This window comes from Ochotona princeps, chromosome 26 (assembly GCF_030435755.1).
Source record: "Ochotona princeps isolate mOchPri1 chromosome 26, mOchPri1.hap1, whole genome shotgun sequence".
Lineage (NCBI taxonomy): Eukaryota > Metazoa > Chordata > Mammalia > Lagomorpha > Ochotonidae > Ochotona > Ochotona princeps.
This window is the reverse complement of record NC_080857.1, coordinates 8,484,216-8,502,816: the sequence shown is the minus strand read 5'-3', so window position 1 is coordinate 8,502,816 and position 18,601 is coordinate 8,484,216. Positions and strand designations below refer to the sequence as shown.

At 51.8% G+C, this 18,601-nt stretch overlaps 3 protein-coding genes across 3 annotated transcripts in view; all 3 read left to right on the top strand.

Moving 5' to 3' along the window:
- TDP1 (tyrosyl-DNA phosphodiesterase 1) overlaps positions 1–10,456 on the top strand; it is a 65,027-nt gene extending 54,571 nt beyond the window's left edge. The window contains exons 14-15 of the mRNA XM_004584345.3: positions 8,096–8,204; positions 9,602–10,456. Of these exons, the coding sequence (XP_004584402.2) occupies positions 8,096–8,204; positions 9,602–9,675 (183 nt within the window). The 3' untranslated portion in view covers positions 9,676–10,456. The remainder of the gene's footprint in view (positions 1–8,095; positions 8,205–9,601) is intronic.
- Positions 10,457–12,191: 1,735 nt separating this feature from the next.
- Positions 12,192–16,369, top strand: LOC131478068 (uncharacterized). Its single transcript, XM_058655650.1, has 3 exons — positions 12,192–12,204; positions 14,886–15,334; positions 15,731–16,369. The coding sequence occupies exons 1-3, from the start codon at positions 12,192–12,194 to the stop codon at positions 15,950–15,952; spliced, it is 684 nt and encodes a 227-aa protein (XP_058511633.1). The 3' UTR covers positions 15,953–16,369.
- Positions 16,370–16,409: 40 nt separating this feature from the next.
- The window catches only part of KCNK13 (potassium two pore domain channel subfamily K member 13), a 55,642-nt gene continuing 53,450 nt past the window's right edge, over positions 16,410–18,601 (top strand). The window contains exon 1 of the mRNA XM_004584343.2: positions 16,410–16,784. Within this exon, the coding sequence (XP_004584400.2) occupies positions 16,451–16,784 (334 nt within the window). The 5' untranslated portion in view covers positions 16,410–16,450. The remainder of the gene's footprint in view (positions 16,785–18,601) is intronic.

Below are 18,601 nucleotides of genomic sequence, written 5' to 3'. Positions count from 1 at the left end.
GTTCCTGTTTTTTCCCTTTATCTTATTCTGTGCTGTATTTGAATTTACAGTAAACACTCATTGCACATGTCTGTTGGACCAGAAGGTTTTTTTTAAGCTTTATTTTTATTGGAAAGGCAGATATACAGAGAGGAGAGGTGGAGAGACAGAGAAAGATTTTACGTCCACTGATTCACTCTCCAACTGGCCTCAATGGCTAGAACTGAGTTGATCCAAAGCCAGGAGTCAGGAATTTCTTCCAGGTCTCCCACGCGGGTGTAGGGTCCTAAGGCTTTCGGCCATACTTTCCCAGGCCACAGCAGGGAGCTGAATGGGAAGTGGAGCAGCCACGACACAAACCAACACTCATATAAGATCCCGGCGCATGCAAGATGAGGACCTCAGCTACTAGTTTACTGCACCAGATCCTGACCAGAAACTTTTGCTTGGGGTACTGGATATTTTTCATCAGACTTGAGACACTTGCCACAACGAGGGTCAGCCCTAAAGCTGCCCGCCTCAGGCTGCCCCACAGCCCTCCTACCATGCACAGGTCCAGCTGTATCCTGCCTTTCCTTCACCTCCCCTTTTCTCCTCTCCATCTTCGAGGCTCTCACTGCAGAACCCTGGGTGTGGCTGTTTGAACAACGTGCCCTAAGATTCCAGCACATTTTGTTTCCTTCTACAGAGGAAAGCTAGCAGAACCCTGTGCCGCTGACAGTAAAGACTGCGCTCCCACTGCGCTGTTAGCCTGTCCCATAGACAAGGGTGACCTTGCACAGCCCAAGGGGTCTGACCCGCTGGTCTTTCCCCATGCCCCTGCTTTCTTGGGCTGCTGTGGCTGCTGCTGTGGGAAGCGGTGTCCTGACGTCATGCATGGTGGCTAAGAAGGTAGCAGAAGAGACACCCTGCTCTTCCAGGCCCTCTGTCCTCTGAGCCACTTATTTTTCCTTCAGCTACTCTGTGTTGAGAAAAAGACTGGGGATGGTCGTTCAAAATGCTCAAACTGATTTTGTCTTAGATTCTCATTTCAGTACTCTGGGAAAGAAAGAGACTCCCGGCGGTGCGTTCAAGTGAGATAGGGATTCCTATATTCAGAAAGACCATCAGACAGGAATATCAAAAATGGAGTCTACCCCCGCCTGTGCTGTGCCAGCAGGCAGGCCCTAACCCAGGTGCCCGTGCAACTAGCAGACTGCCTAAAAGGCAACAGGCTCCCCAACAGCCTGGCATTTCAGGGCTCAGCTCCTGCAAGCATTTGGGGTGCAGAGTTCTTTGCTAACTCCGGCAAGGACCCGCACACTGCTGCTGTTGCGTCACCAGCCTTATCCCTGTTCAGTCCAACTGTCTGTGAGGTGGACAAGGTACTTGACGTTTGGCACAGCAGAACACAGCCGTGTTCTGACTTTGTCCTCCCAAGGAGTCTAAAGTCAAGCTGGGCAAGGTGTCCAAAGAGTCAGATGGGCAGTGCATTTGCAGTGGATAGTGGGTACGAGCCTGAGTGGGCAGAGCCCAGAAGCTGAAGCAGACTTCAGTGTTGTTCTGGTCTCAGTTCGACCGAATCCATGGACAGAGACAGGTTATTGAAAGGTTGCTGGGGGCATGTCATGCTTCAGGAGTTGTTGAACAGGAGTGCCGTGGGAGGGTGGGGCCTGGCCAGGTCTGGAGGCCTCAGCAGCAGCCTTGCCTCTGGGTGGCAGCCCAGGTGCTGGCCAATCTGCCTTGCTGGAAACTCCTCAAGCTAACTTCTGTCACCTGGTCTTCTGCTGCAACAGCAGACCTGTTAACAGCCACAGGAGGCTGCTGAGAGGTTGCCAGCCCCAGGAGTCCACCCACGAGTAACAGCAGGTGCGTGTCTGTCAAACAGTCTGCAAAACTCTCATCATGGCTTTGATGTGTTGACTTGGTCTGTGTTGTGTGGCATGCCATGAAGCCACTGGACGAGAACTAGAGCTCCACGTGGACTTCCCAGAAGTGACACCAGTGGGTGTGACTTTAAGAGCAGCCCACCAGTCAGTGCCAGCAAGCAGTCTGTCATGTTGCTGAGGTGCTGCGAGCCCCAGAACAGGCTAGGAGGCCATGCACAGTAAGGCAGTGGATTCTGCGTCACACATATCTTGGGTTCATAACTATTGTCCCACAGCCTGGGGGTGACCTTCTCGGTGTCCCTGCAGCTTCCCAAGCACCCTGTGGATCCTGGCATGTTCTGGGAAGAGAGTGAAGGGTGGCATGGGCTCAGGGAGGTCCTGCCAAGTTGAGGAAGCTGACCCAGATTTTTACACTGATTTGGATGTTCAGATTACAAGGGCTCTGAAAGGAGGGAGCACAGAACTGGCCAGGGCATTTGGGAAAGGTGAGGAGGTGAGGTTCACCTGGGTCTTGGCAAGCAAGTCTCAGAAGCTAGGCCCCCTGGCAGAGATGATGACGCACACTGTGTGTGGGGAAGAACCGTCACCGAGTCTGGAATGGGCTGGGTGGGGGCCCGGGCCACAAGAGGGTGGGGAGCTCTTTGAAAGGGACCTCCTCTGCTTCTCACAACCTTCTGAAACTTGGGGTTGCTCTCATGTCCCGCTGTTGGAGTCGGTGACTCATGCATCTCCTGAAGAAGGAGGGAAAGTTCTCACACCCAGAGCTCGTAGGAAATGCCTGCTGGTGGGTGTTGCTTCCTTTACCCTCCTAGACCAGGCCTGCACGGGCCTGGGCTGCTGGAGGAGGAGCCGTGTGCACCACAGTGGCTGCAGAGCTGTGATTTTCCTCCTTGTATGGTGCTTGCAGTAGGTGTTTAACTATGTCTGCAGGTCATGTTGTAACAACCTGCACCTTGAACTAGCTCACCTGCCGCTATCTTGCTGCGAAGAAATCTCTCCCTTCCCCTCCCCACCATTAATCTATTGCAGTACTTAAAAATGCCAGTCCTCGATAGCCGTGAACCAGTGTCTTAAAAACTTCTGTGTTAGAATCACAGAGATGCTTACTGGCAAGAGCGCTGTCTGGCTGTCTGTGGTTTTTTGTTTGTTTGTTTGTTTGTTTGTTTGTTTGTCTGTTTTTCAGGTTTCCCTCTTAGGACCAGCTGCTCATGCCCTGGAATGTCCATACTTAGGCATTTGCAGGCCAGCTCACTGTGTAGCATTTTGCTGGTGTCCCTCTGGTTGGGCATCACCCGGGATCGAGTTTCTCTGGATTAGCCCCCATCTACACCTCCCAGGCAGAGCTCCCTGTCCACACTGCCCACATTTCTGAGTTATCAGCACCTGGAGTTGCTGTTTTTGTCCTTCACCATTAGGCCATGTCGATCGCTGTGTTCTGAGTGCTGACTGGAAACCAGTGTTGCGAATGCTTGGGCATGGCCTGGTGTCCGTCACCTCCCAGGAACCCTGTGGGTCTCTGCTTTCTCATCGCCCTAAGTAGGTAGGACCTGGCACTCAGCCTCCAAGTGGCTCTGTGACGTGACACTTCTGTACCTCCAAGCTATAGTGACTGGTGAGCCAGCATGGCCCGTTCATAACAGAGATGACATTTGTGGTTGATCTGCAAGTTAAAAGTTCCTGGTAATTACTGTTTCCATTTTTTTATTTTCTGTGTATTTTATTTGGATGGGTCTATAAACCCTTTAAGATCAGCCTAAGATCAACCTGCCACTTAGAGCTTTCCTTTTATAACTTTTTTTTAATTTACATTTTATTTGAAAGCCAGAGAGCTCCCATCTGCTGGTTTATTCCCCAAATGCCCACAACAAGCAGGGCTAGGCCAAGTAGAAGCAGGGAGCCCGAGCTCTGTCCTGTGTCTCACGTGGGTGGCAGGAGCTCAGGTCCTTGAGCCATCATCTGTTGCCTCTCAGAATTGTGCCTTAGCAGGAAATGGGATTGGAAATGGGGTAGCCTGGACTGCAACCAGACACTCCAGCATGGGATGGGGGTATCGCAAGCATCAGGTTGACTCCAATGCCAAACACCCACCCCAGTAGCTTTCCCTTTGATTAGAGATACTTTCAAGAGCTTTGGAGGTTGATATCAAGATAGATTTGACTTTGTGTACACTTTGTGATGTGTGGTGCATGCTAGGTGTCTAATAAATCAGAAACATGATTTCAAGGTCTAATGATGTATCGGCTGTCTCGTGTCCCCCTGTAGTCCTATTGCTGGGGGTGTGTTATCTCTGGAAAGTCCCACCTCAGGAGAGAGGGAATGATTTCACAGATCAATAGCAGTGCCGCCCACCCTGAGGTCTCTGTGTGTGCAAATGTTTCTTGAAATCTTGTTCTTTGGGTGTTTATTTCACACTTGAGGCTGCTGATCAGAGATGCAACCAAAGAAGAAGCATCTCTAACGCTGGCGTGTGTCCCCTCGTCTCCGTGATGGAGCTAAGCTGCTACCGCAGAGCTGATCAAGGGCCAAGCCAGCAATTTCTGGTGAGCACTGCACGCCTACCCTCTCACCTGGTGTTTGATAACCCTATTGTCGGAATTCTCTGGGAGGAGTAGGTGCCTGGTGGGTGCCTTCCTCTGTTGGGTAAATTGCCAAGTGATACCATGGTGATATATAAATAATGATAATTAGAAGACAGCCTCAAATTATTTGACATCCAGATTGAAGGGAAAAGTAGTACTTTTTCTCATCCATAATTCCCTAGAATTTGGATCAGAAATGACATTCAGGGAAAAGGCACTCTGGTCCCCGTCAGATGTGAATGGCTCACAGAGTGACATGCTGGGCCAGAACCTGTAGTGTCAGACCTGGGTCTCCAGCACAAAGACCCTTTGCCACTCGTGATATGAACAGCAGGGGAAGAAAAAAACAAAATTAAGCTAGAAGCTAGGAAAGTGGAAGTACTTGGGTTTCTTTCTTTTTTTTTTTTTTTTTTTGCCTCAGTCCTCATAAAAGTATTTAATAATAAAATTGGCATCAGTTCCAACCTCTAGCCTTTTTATTTTTAAAAATGTCCCAATGATAAGGTTTCTAGAATTTGGTTCATCCTATCTCTGCCTGCCTTGATACTCTTTAAATTCTCAAGCCATTCTCCCTTTATCATGGTTCATGGCATGACTTCGAGCCTGTTTGCTTAGCGGGAGGAACATTGGACCAGGAATCAGAAAGAGAGCTCTGGCCTTGACACCCTATTTCTTTCCCTTTTTTTTTTTTTTTGGGGGGGGAGGATACAATCCAGGCCTCTCACCTTGGCCTTGAACGCAGGCACTCCAGTTCAGTTTGGGGTGTCTCAAACTGCCATGTTAAGTGCTGTGCCATACATCTGCCTGCTTGCCACTTTTAATAACCACAAGTTATTAAAAGTGACTGAACCTGTGGATTTGCCTCCTCTGCTAGACAGAACTCGCTCAGTGCACTTGGTTCTCCGAGTTCGCTTGCTGGGGTCCTTGGCATGGACCAGTGGTTATTCTGAACAACTTGTATGTCCTCACAACAGCCTTAGGGTTAGGTGCTATGGTCATATTTAAAGGATGAGGAAACCAGGTCCAAGAAGGCTGCAGAAGCTTACCTGCAGCCACACAGCAAGAGGGTACAAAGGGCTTCCTCAGCTCCAGAATGCATCGGAGCTCAGGCATGAGGAGGGTCCCCAGTGGAGCGTGGGGAATAAGCAGGCCATGTGGGTCCTTTCTGTCACCCAGCTCATAGCCTGCTAGAGGCCTCGGTGTCCCTGTGCCCTTCCTTCCCTGTCCCTGAGCTTTCTTTTCCTTCACATCTTGGTCTTTCATGGTCACTGACTGCATTCTCATCCCGAGTTGCCCTCCCTGTGTGTCTGAACCTCAGTGATAATAGGCTGCGTCCTTGCTGGACCCGACACCACCCTCTGACCCCCTTCCCGTTCGTGGTGCAGCAGCTCTTGGTTTCTCGGCCCCCATCCATTCTGCAGCTCCTCACTGTCTGTTGAAGTGAGAGCCACGCTCCTTTCCAAAAGAGAGTGACAAGGTGAACATGGCGGTGAGCCCGGAGCTTCAGGCAGAGCTGAGTCTGAGGTCTTGGCCACATGTTCAGGGTTTATTTTTTCTAAGAGACATAAAAACCGTAGCAAGATGAGGCCTTTTCAGCACCCCCAAGTCCTGATGGCCGGGGCACCAAGCCATGCCCCAGGGACACACCATGCCAGTCTGGCTCAAGCTTTGTCTGCATGTCCCTGCCCAGCCTCTGCATCTTCACACTTGCTGTGCCCAGTGTGCCAGCTCTGCCCACCCACAGGAAGCTGGTTCCTCCACTAATGTTCTCAATTATCTCTCTGTTGACTAGAATTCTATTACATTTGCAGAACCCCACAAAAATGGTTTTAAGATTTATTTATTTTTATTGGAAGGCAGATTTACAGAGAGGAAAAAAACATCTTCCATCTGCTGATTCACACCCCAAGTGGCCACAACAGCCAGAACTGAGCTGATCCAAAGCCAGAAACCAGGAGCTTCTTCTGCGTCTCCCATGCATGCACAGTCCCAAGGCTTGGGGCTATCCTCTACTGCTTTCTCAGGCCATAAGCAGGGAGCTAGATGGGAAGTGGAGCAGCCACTTATGGGATTCCAAGGGTTTCAGCGTGAGGATTTAAGCCACTAAGCCATTGTGCTCTATCACAGGAAATATGCACCAGGCATCACCTGTGTTTCCCTGGACTGCTCATACCCATCTCAGGACTTCCTGAAGTCTTTGCCTGGGCTTCATTACACTTGCCTCTTCTGTGAAGTAAGCAGGGGAGGTGCTGCCATTTGTTTCCTGGAGCTCCTTCTTCCTGGAGCTCCTGCCACGCGCCCAGAACCTGGCCTCGATTTGTGCTCAGTACTGAAGTTAGAAACACACATGTGGTAGGCCGCAGGCACTGCAGACAAGCACCCCACTGTCGGCCGGCCATCAGCTGCTCTGAAGCATGCCAAGCTCTTTGCCACCTCTGAGTCTTCAACGGATGTTGTTCTCTCAGCCTGGAACACAGTTCTTTCTGCTCCTGCCTGACCAACTCCACTCTCACCTATTTTAAGGATGTTTTCCTCCAGTGGTGCCTTTGGTGCAGTCTGAGGCCCCCATCCCCTGCCAGCACTCCTGGACCATTTTTTGCAACACTGACCACCAGTTGTAATTGTCTCACTGTTAAAGATGTATTTGTTACGATCTCCCCATCAGCCATATGTCCCCATGCATGACCAAGAAAAGACGCAAACCAAAACGTGTTGAGTAAGTCAGAGCATGGGCTGTCTCCACCACTCAATGGGTAACAGCAGATGCAGGACTCGGCTTGCCTGAGGCCTTGGTCAGGACTACTTCATTCATGGCACCCTGTGCTGTGCCTGTGACCACTCCCCATCCCCCACTTCCTGAGCCACAGTCATGGAGACCTAGGACCTCTGTCCCCCTGCATGTAGACCCCCAGGACACAAGCTCTGTTGGAGCTGTAGGATTTTAGAATATGGAGGATGCGTGTGTGTTTGGATGGGTAGACAGGAGGAATCCCAGACAGACAGACAAACGGCAGGCTGTCAGGATAGTCTGAGAGGGAGGTGGAAGTGACTGATGCAGGCAGGCATGGGGTGGGGAGTGGAGCGTACTGATGTGCTAAACATTGCTGGAGAGAGAGCCTTAGCTTCTACCCTGATTGAGGTCTAAAATTAACACCTTGTTCTTGAATTCTTGGGATAAGCTAGGCATCTTAATGGGTCTTTCATTTTCAGTTTATATTCCCATCACGTTATATTGGAACAATTTCATTATCCATGAAAACAACTTTTACTTCTTACTCCAGAGCAGGGAGCCCGTTTCTATAGCAATAGTGGAAGCAAGTAGAGGTATTTTTATGCAGTGAGCTCTACAAAGTCCCTGCAGACAATACGCAACGCCTGGTAGAAATGAGCTGTGACACCCCAGATCGTTGCTTTATATCCGTTATTAAACTTCCACAAACTTTGCCATAGTTGAATTCCAGAATATTAAACCTCTCAAATTGTTAGGAAAGCAGGTAACTTGGAGGGGCTTGTAAGTGTATTTGCTCATGAACATGGACAGCATCTCTGAGTGGTCAGAATGGTATTAGGGACACCACGAAGGCCTTCGAGGATGCTGGTGGTTGTTTGTTGGGTGCTTGTTTTCTCAGAAAGTGGTTGCAGTCGTAAATGCACTCTGTGTGTCAACAGGGCCTGGACAGCTTCAACGTGAAACGGAAATTCTTCTCCAGCCACCAGGAGCTGACGGCTCCCTTCCCTGTTCCGTATGATCTGCCCCCTGAACTGTATGGAAGTAAAGGTGAGACCAAGAGGGATCCTAGCTTATGGAAACCTCTGGAAGCTCAGAGGTGCCTCTCCCTGTTTGGAGCCACACTTCCCGGGCTGTGCTGACCTGCCTGCCGAGGTTCCTCTGGTCTCTCCTGCTGTGCTGGCCCTGGGCCATACCCACCTCTGAAAGGTGACTTTGTAACTCTGGAATCGTTTGTGTTCGTACGATGTTCAGTTTCACATGGCATTCTTTTATAATCAGACATGTTCTGTAGAGTCCTGTTCATGCACACTCCTGCTACACTAGGAAGGTGCCAAATCAGAACTTGAGGGCATCTGGGACCACCCCACCTAACCCTCAGACCTAGCTGCGGCGGTGCACAAGGTTTGCACCCTACTCCATGGCACTGGATAGCTCATTTCTTTCTTTGCCCATGACTGCTCTATGCTTTACCTCGCAGCCCTTAGCCTTGTAATCCAAGCCCAAGCCCAGAACCTGACCTCAACTGCAACTCTCTTCCTGCTCCTAATTTTCATAGAACTATAAAAACCAGAATAGAAGAGGCTTAAAGATGTTCCAAGCAGAGCAGTTTAAGCCGTCAGTTGGAATGCCCACATTGCTTATCCAGTTGTGCCTAGGTTCGCGTCCTGACTCTACTCCGTTCCAGCTTCCTGCTAAGGCAGAGCCGGGGAGACAGCAGTGAGTGCTGCAGTGGTTAAGTCCCTGCCACCCACATAGGAAACAAGGGCTAAGATCCCAGAACTTGGCTTTGGCCTGGCTGAGGTCCTACCATGTGGGCTTTGGGGAGGTGAGCCAGCAGGTAGGAACATACGTGTACATGCTGTGCCTGAGCCTCTCAAAATATGGTGGTTTTTTGGTTTTTTTTTTTTTTTTTTTTTTTACTTTTCAAAGTCCTGTCCCTTCCCAAGAAAAAGCATAGGTTTACAACTGGATTATGTCTTGGACTGTGAAATGATAACTCTTTTATTTGGCTAGCAAGTAGATTGCCTTCCAATATTTGTCCAAGCAGTTTCTTAGAAATCTTCTGTGGAAAATCCTCTCTTCCTCACTGCCCCAGTAGCATAGAGAAAGAATATCAGTGATTCAGATGTCACCACTCCTTTGGAAGCAGTCATCTCTCTCTCTCTCTCTCTCTCTCTCTCTCTCTCTCTCTCTCTCTCTCTCTCTCATTCTGTCTTTCAAATAATAAATAAATAAATAATCTTTTTAAAAATTTAAAAGATGAGCTAGAAAATTTAAAAGAAGGGCTAGAAGATTACTTTGCATCTTCTGTTTCTTCCATGAGATCCCCCTAACTTTTTTCACAGTTGGGAGAATGGAACACATACATCCTTCTGTCCCTCTGATGGTTCTTCCGTGACCCAGTTCAAGTAAATGCTGTCTGTGTACTGTGCTTCCTCCCCCAGATCGGCCGTGGATTTGGAACATCCCTTATGTCAAAGCTCCAGATACCCATGGGAACATGTGGGTGCCCTCCTGAGCTTCCCCGAGCACTGAAACTCCATTACCAAGCATTTGCCTTTGCTCTGGCTGCTCCACCATGCAAGACTTTATGCAAAGGTCACTCTTGTGTACGTGGATGTATATTTAATAGTCTTTATCAACAAGCTAAGAAGGAAAAAATTGTTTCTTTGTAAATTACTTTTATATGCTTTGAAAAGAAGCCCAGTAAAATTCACAGTATTAAACACATACATGGAGACGTTATTAAAGTTGTCCTTGCAGCGACGTGGGACCCGCAATGGCCCTGGCCACGTGGTTTCCCTTTGTCTTGTGTTCTTCCTCCCCTATCTTGAAAGGCTCCCTCTGCTCACCTGGCCCTTGGCAGAGGGGGCATGTGAAGGATTGTGGGTGTTGTCAGCCCCACCCTCTTCCCTTTCCTAAGAGGATCTCCTACGGATCTGGATGCACACCTGCACGGGCCACCATAGTCTGGCAGATGCTCCCCAGCTCCTGCCGGGAGCAGGCGCTAGGTACGTGACAAGTGACTGTGAACTCTCTCCCACTCCAGCCGCAAATCACAGCTGGCCTGACAGAGCAGCCAGCAGCCCAGACGCTCCCACCGACCCTGATGTTAGCAAGCAGGCCTGAGCCCATGAGTTACAGAGGCCAGACTTCATTGCCAATGGAGCAGGCTCCTTTCAAGTGACAGTGTCAGAGGCTTGAGAACTGCGCTGTTCTGCAGGTTCTGTTCAGTTCCCGGACTGGAACCCACCAATTCTGTGGCCTTGCTGCATCCGAAGCCTAAGGCAAGAGGAATCAGGCCGGACACGGGGAGAGGAGGCACCATGCAGGGTGCTGGAGAGAGACAGGGACTGCAGAGGCAGTCCAGGAGATGGAGTGCTGGGTGAGAGAACATGAAGACTCCTCGGGCAGTAGTGGGAGACCAAGGGAGCCAAGGTATCCCAAGTCTTGGAACAGTCGGTTTATGTACTTTACAAAATTCCCGGCCGAAACCAGCGACTGCTTTGGAACTGCACGAGTTTCTAGGTCACAGGCAGATCTGCTTGAACCACAGCCTGCCGCAAGATGGTGGTGCATGTCTCTGCAACCCCAGCTTTACTGATTATGAAGGCCTCTGGGCCGACCCACCACCACCATCATCTTTAGGACACGTGAATAGAGAGAAGGCAACCCTGCCTGCCATCTGCCCTTCTTCCCAGAGGACAACTCAGCACACACCTGATTGGCCAGCTCGAGTCACCTGTCCAGGCCTTGTATAGTGATTCCAGATCCTAATATGGGAAGGCAGGGCCAGCCTTTCTCTTCAGTAATGAACTGAGCCCAGACCACAGCAGTAAGACTAGAGTAACAGAGCAGCCAGGAAGGAGGAACCCCATTGCACTGGAGACATGATCATGTTCCCAGGCTCTCCTGAGGGACTCCACAGAACACGCTGCACTGCGGAAAGCTGCAGGCTACCAGCCAACCTGCAAAACTCACTTGTGTTTGTAACTACAACAGCAATTGGAATTCAGTTACAATAATAGCAAAAGAACCTAGAATACCTTAGCATGAATTTACGTAAGATGAGCAAGATCTCCTCACAAAAGCTTGCTACAAAGACTAAAATAATGGAGACGCAAGACAGACACCTTGCTCATGAAGGATGCCAGTTCTTGCCCCAAACAGGCTTAACTCAATCCCTGTTGAGACCCCACAAGGTTGACTCTGATGAAACTAATATGCCGATTCTATGATTTCTTACGGAAATGGAATGGTTTTATGATCCAAAAAAAATCTTGAAAATGAAGAGCAAAATTAGAAGACTCTTTCTGACTTTAAGATCCACTATAAAACTGCAAGTCACTGAAATCCTGTGGTGTTAGCATAGAAGAGTGGGAAAATAGATAATGAACAAAATATAGGAATTCATGCATGATTTTGGTTTCAACACATAGCACTGGAAAAAGTGAATAGCTTTATTGACAAAATCAACCTTTTACTTCACACCATACAGAAATAAAATAGACTACAGATCCAAATGAAAGGTCAAACCATGCATTCCTGGGGGAGCAAGAGACAGAAAATTTGTGCAATCTGAATATAAAAGACTGATCTTTGGATTTCACCAAGATTTAAAACCTACATCTATCGGGCTCGGCAGTGTGATCCCATATGGCCGCTGGTTCTAATCCTGGCAGCTCCACTTCCTCTCTGTCTCTCCTCCTCTCAGTATATCTGACTTTGTAATAAAAATAAAATAAATCTTAAAAACAAAAAAACCTACATCTATCAAAAAACATTTAAGAAAATAAGTGGACAAGCCAGAACAAACATCCCCAAAGTGTGCATGAGATGACTTTACTGCATTCATGCAGTTCTTTCAGAATATGTATCTTCCATGAACTCTTTGAAAACTCCCTGTGTGCATGAATTCAAAAAGATTTTGCATATTTTTGAATTCAGGTTTCCAAAAGCTTTTGGAAGTCACCTTGAATGTGAGAGAGGACTAATGGCCTGAATAAATCAGGGGCTTCAAAAGATGTGGAACAAATGGAGTTAAAAGGTAAGGTTTATTTTCCATGCACTTAGTTACAGACAGAAAGGGAAAAATACAGAGAGAGAGAGAGAATGTTCCATCTGCTGCTTCGCTCCCCAAATGGCCACAATGGGAGGGCTGCGCCAGGAGAACACCAGGAGCCTGGAACACCATCTGGTCTCTTAGTTGGATGGCAGTGGCCTAAGCACTTGGGGCATCTTCAAGGAAATGGGTCAGAAGTGGAGCAGCCAGGGCTGGAACCGCCACTCATACATGATGCCAGTTTTAGGCAGTGACCTCACCCACTGTGCTATGATACCAGCCCCTTCATGAATTTTCTGAAGAACTGGTATAAAGAATCCCTGTAATAATTGAGAAACAAGGTTTTTAATGGGCAAAAATACTTCAGCAAGAGATCTAACAGGGGTTTCTGCAAATGGCCACATTAGAGGTCCAGGAGGTCACCACTATAAATGAGATTGCCGAATGCTCACAAGGGCATGGGGCACGGACACCTGCTGTGCCTGCTTGGTTCATACAACCACTTGGGAACAATGTCCAGCAGTTTCTAAGAAAACTAAATCCACATCCACCCTAGAGCCCAGAAACCCCACTCCTGTGTGCCAGAAACATGGGAGGGCTGTATCTTTCATGAACTTTTTGAAAGCATTCTGCATGCTGCCTGCACACAGTTGCCCTAGAGGATTCCTGACGCGTTCACTCTGGATAGCCACAAGCTCCTAGAAACCCTGCTTCCTCCAGCTAGAATCAGTAAGCAAATGACAGTAACCAAACCGTGAAAATCCTGCAATAGGAAGAAGTCACTAAGGCACAGACGCAATCCTAAGCAGGGCTAAATATCAACATAAGAGACCCTAGCTGCATCACGACACAGAAGTAAGACTAAATGTAATGAAGGCCAAAGTTAGAAAAAAAAAATCACAACATGGGTCCCCACTGGCAAAATGTGGGCGGGAACTTCCTGGGAGAGGCAACAGGACTTCCGCCTGCGGGTCTATGTGATTGGCAGCTGGATAGGCAGGGTTTGGCACTCAGAGGCATAGGCTTTCGTCAGGAGTCCTTGAAGGATTCATTGAAGAATATACATTTTAGGGCCCGGCGGCGTGGCCTAGTGCTAAAGTCCTTGCCTTGAACGCGCCAGGATCCCATATGGACACTGGGAAAGCAGTTGAGGACAGCCCAAAGCCTTGGGACCCTGCACCTGTGTGGGAGACCTGGGAGAGGTTCCTGGCTCCTGGCTCCAGATCGGTACAGCACCGGCCGTTGCACTCACTTGGGGAGTGAATCATTGGACGGAAGATCTTCCTCTCTATCTCTCCTCCTCTCTGTATATCTGACTTTGTAATAAAAATAAATAAATCTTTAAAAAAAAAAAGAATGTACATTTTATTGCCTGAAATCCATACCTCAAAAGAAGAAAATATTGCAATAAAAATATTGAAATATAGGGCCTGGTGCAGTAGCCTAGTGACTGAAGTCCTCGCCTTGCATGTGCCAGGATACCATATGGGCACCGCTGGTTCATATCCTGGCTGCTCCATTTTCCATCCAGCTCCCTGTTGTGGCCTGGGAAAGCAGTGGAGGATGACCAAAAGCCTTGGAACCTACAGAATTGTGGGGTTCTAAAGTATTTCCTCACTTCATCATGTGGCTTTACTATAAGAGAAGATGGGACTCCTTTGAAATCCTTTGTCCTGGGTCTGGCGTGATGGCTCGGTGGCTAAATCCTTACCTCGGAAGCATCAAAATCCCGTGTGGGCACAGGTTTGTGTCCCCACTGCTCCACTTCTCATCCAGCTCCCTGATTGTGGACTGGGAAAGTAGTAGAGGATAGCCCAAACCAGCCACCCAGCTGTTATGGCCACCTGGGGAGTACACCAGTGGATGGAAGATCTCTCTGTAAATCTGACTTTCCAATAAGAATAAACACATCTTAAAAAAAAAATGCTTTTTATTGCAAAGTCAGTTACACAGAGAGGAAGAGAGACAGGAAGATCTTCCCCCGATGATTCACTCCCCAAGCGGCCGTTGCGGCCAGAGCTGAGTCGACCCCAGGAGCCTCTTCTGGGTCTCCCTTGCAGGTGCAGGGTCCCAAGGCTTTGGACTGTCCTCGACTGCTTTCCCAGGCCACAAGCAGGCAACTGGATGGGAAGCAGGCGCCCATATTGGATCCCGGGGCTTTCAAGGCGAGGACTTTAGCCACTAGGCTACCACGCCGGGCCCAGAATAAATAAATCTTTAAAAAAATATATCGAAATCTAAGTAATGAGAGGCAGGCAAGAGCGCTGGCGGCAGGGCGTAAGTGTACTAACACCTACAACAGTTTTGGTTCCTAATTAGATGTGCTGAAGGCAGAAGGACCCACACAGGCAAGCAGGTGCAAGCAATCAGGCTGATTGCAGTGGGGGTGGTGGGTAGGTGAGCGGTCACCATTAAATTGACACAACTTTTATTTGAAAGTTGTTCTGATAAAACGGACACAAGGAGAACGGCAGTACTCACCTGGGGTGAGTAGACCCGTCCCTGTGTCTGCTACCCCACAACAGGCTCCAAGAAATAGTGAAATAGTAGCAAGGAGGAAGAGGCGGTGGGGCTTCTTCGCGCCCTCAGTGCGGGACTTGATTCAACACCATTCCATTTTGCGAACCTTTGCGCCTCTGCGGGTGGTGCTCGTAGGTGATCCTGAGGGTGGGGCGCCGAGGAACCTCTACACCCAGGGAAATCCTACCCTGTTCCGGGACGCCCGGGGCTTCCATCTGTTCTCGGGTGGGAGACAAGTGTCCCAAGGGGGCGGAGCGCCCTCTCCTGGACCCCGACCGGCCCGCGCAGGCCTCCTGTGAAGGCGCGCCCCAGGGGCGAGCGCTGCAACCCCAAGGTTGGCTGGCCGGGGCCCAGCAGGCTGAGGCCGGAGCGGGAGGTGGCCCTCCGGGCGCTGGAGGCGGGCGGTGGGGTGGAGTCGCCGGCGCCGGCCGCGGCGCAGCTCCACCTGTTGCAGCGTCGGTGCGCGCCTGCCTACCAAGGCAGAGCTCGGCGTGGATCTCTGCCTCCCGCGCCGGTCGCGAGGGCAGTGCAGCAGCGGCGAGGGACCCGGGGGACAGTCCCAGCGGAGCGGCCCGGAGACGGTGTTCCCGGGAAGGTGAGGGCTGAGCGCCGGCCCGCGGTGCTGGAGCCCCTGCAAGGCGGGGTCTCGGGGAGGGGCTCCCCGGTTTGTTGGTGAGCTCACCGCGGGAGTGTCGGGGTGAAAGCGGAGGGCACACTGCGCTGAACACCCTTGCGGGAGAGATGGAAGTCTCCGGAGAGGGGTGGAGGGCACGGTGGGCTGCACCCGGCCTCCACCCCGAGTTCAGTCCTTGGATGCCTCTTGCTGCGCTGAGCCGGCTACCCAGGGCGCACTCCGTCGGGGCCAGGCCGAGCCTCGGGGACAGACGACACCCCCACGGAGGACTTGGAGGCCAAGGTCGCCTGCCTGGGGGAGAGGCCTCCAACTTTCTTCACGCCCTCGTTTCAACCTCCCTTTCTGATCTTTCTCCAGCTCCTCCGCCAGCCGGATGCCGAGCAACGTGGGGGCCAGGAAGGAGGTCCGAATGCGCGGCCCCCGCTCCACACAGTTCGGCAGTCCCGTCGCCTGGACCAGTTCCAGCCGCTAAGCTCCTGTAGCCGGGTCGGCAATTCTAGAGGCCAGCGGGAGGACATCACGACTAGAACCCAGAGGGGTCTTCCCTGTCCCGGCCACCCTGCAGATCACGCGTCCTAGCCGTCAGCGGCTGAGAAGCAATGGTCAGCGGGGGGCACTCATCGGCGCAGCGTTTACCCGCCGACCCCCAGAAAAGCCTGGCCTGGAACTGGGGGGAGATCCCATTCAGCCGGAGCCGGCCCTGAAGCCGCGCCACGCCCCCTCCCCAACGGAACGGGGTGGAAACCGGCGTCGCATCCGCTGGCCAAGCAGAAGCGACTCTGAGCCGGTCCCGCCGCTTTAGGGCGTCAAGGACTCCAGGGCGGGAGGGGGCAGTGGCAAAGATAAAGAGGATTCGAAACCAGGACTCAGGACGGACGTGGGAGAGCTGGCTCGGTTGCAGCGGCCGAAGCTGTGCTCGGGGGAGCCGCACGGCCGAGGGCAGCGCGTGGTAGTCATGGGCGAACCGGCCGCCCGGTGCCCCGGAGCGGGCTGAGCGCCTGAAGGCGCTGCCTCCCCGGGGCGTGAGTCACGGCACCCACGGCCGTCCGGCGCGACACTGTCCCCGGGGGCCGGGCCATGGCCGGCCGCGCTTGCAGCTGCGGCCTGGGCCACTTGAATGAGGACAACGCGCGCTTCCTGCTGCTCGCGGCGCTCATCGCGCTCTACCTGCTGGGCGGCGCAGCCGTCTTCTCGGCGCTGGAGCGGGCGCACGAGCGCCAGGCCAAGCAGCGCTGGGAGGAGCGCCTGGCCAACTTCAGCCGTGGCCACAACCTGAGCCGTGACGAGTTGCGCGGCTTTCTCCGCCACTATGAGGAGGCCACCCGGGCCGGCATCCGCGTGGACCACGTGCGCCCGCGCTGGGACTTCACCGGCGCCTTCTACTTCGTGGGTACGGTGGTGTCCACCATAGGTGAGTGGTTTACCAGCGCGGCTCGGGATCAACAGGTGCTGAGGCTGCCTCCCGGCTCCTCAGCGCTTTGGCATTCGCCTTAGCCGAGAGCTGCTGGCCAACGCAGGCTCGGCCAGAGAGCTGGCCTGCACTGCACCTCGGAGCGCCCGGGTTCCTGTCTGACTCTGGCCCCAGCTTCCTGTCCAGGTAGACCCTGGGAGGCAGCAGATAATGGCTCAGGTAATCGAGTTTCTGCACGCGGAGTTTCTGGCTCCACCAAAAGCACTTGGGGAGTAACTGGGGAAGGAATCCGTCTGCTTTCTCTTCTCCCTCCTTTTCTGCCCCGCCCCCCCATGAAGGTTTTTTCAAAGTACAAAGACATGCAGCCTTGGGCCTTTCCCCAGGCTGCCAGAGTGGAATTAGCACGCGGGACTCTTCAGCGAACACTTACAAACAGGGACAGGACTAGATGGACATTTATCGACTTTATGCTGTGCACCAGCTGCTAGTCAATGAAAAGCCCGATTTTTTTTAATGTTTGTTTCTTTGAGAGGGGGCACACAGAGTGAGAGAGAGCTCTCCCACCTGCTGATTCACTCCCCCAGATGCTGGCAACAGCCAACTCTGGGCAGGGCCCAAGCCAAGCTGCCTGGAACTGTGACCGCTGCCTCCCGAGATGCCTTAGCAGGGAGCTAGCTGGATCAAAAGCAGGCCTGGGTCCTGCATCCCAGGTAGGCGCTTAACCCCTTGCACCGTAAGGCCCAGCCCCAAAGCCCGATTTTCAAAGGACTCCATCCTTGACTTCAGATTTGTAGAGGGCAAGTCAGAGTACCAGCTTGGCAGTACTGCAAGGTGGGAAGTATTTCCGGTAGGAAGAGCTGGGGAAAACACGGCCAGTGAGGGTTCAGCGTGCTTTGGATTTAAGGATGAAGTGCGTTGCCTCTGGAACAGGCAAGAATTGGCATTCAGCAGCTGTGAGCTGGCTGATTCCGTCCCAGCGGTAGAGGGAGGGCTAGACACGTGGACTGCCGGAGGGAGTGCAGGGGGCCTTAACTGCCAGAGGGAGGTACTAGAGCTGGCCTGGAGGCACTTGGGAGAGGAGAGTTTGAGCAAAGGTGTGGTGTGGCTTTGTTCTGTTAGGTCTTTACTTTCCAGCAAAAGGCGTTGGGGGAGTGGGATGGGTGTCTTTGTACTACACCCCTTAAAGACCCATCAGTCTTGAAGCATAATGCAAGGATAATGGGTTTGGTGAGGATACTTAAGCCTGCTGAGAAGAGAGGCGAGCTTGGCAGGAGAAGGCTTTGAAAGGCCAGGCAGAGAAAGGCAGCGGCTGTTGCCCAGTTGCCTCACAGCGAGTGGCCAGGTCCTCAGGAGCAATGATGGGGCTCCTGGTGGCAACTGCACTGGACGTGAGTGCCCCAAGCCTGCCAGTGTGGTAGGTGCCCAGGGCGCCCACACATGGTGGTGGTAACAGGTGTTCTGCCCAGAGAAGGAGCACCATGGAGAGCACACATCAGGCTCAGACCGGATCAGTCAATTCAGACTTCCAGGGGCAATCGAGAAGACCCGGCTGCAGCTGGCGAGTAGGAGGTGGGGCAGCACGGGCCAGTACCACCAGGAACACACAGGCAGGACCCCAAGTGCTTAGTGCTAAATGCCCTGGCTCACCAGCCCCATGCCAGCCCGAGGGAATGGACTGCCCATCAGTGGACGGGCCATGATAGTGCCACACCAGCTGAGGATCCAGGGAGAAATCAGTGTGCTGTTTTGATGGCCTGAACCCACAGCTGTGGGGGACTTGGAGAAGGGTCTGAGAGGCAGCTTCTTACTGCCTGAAA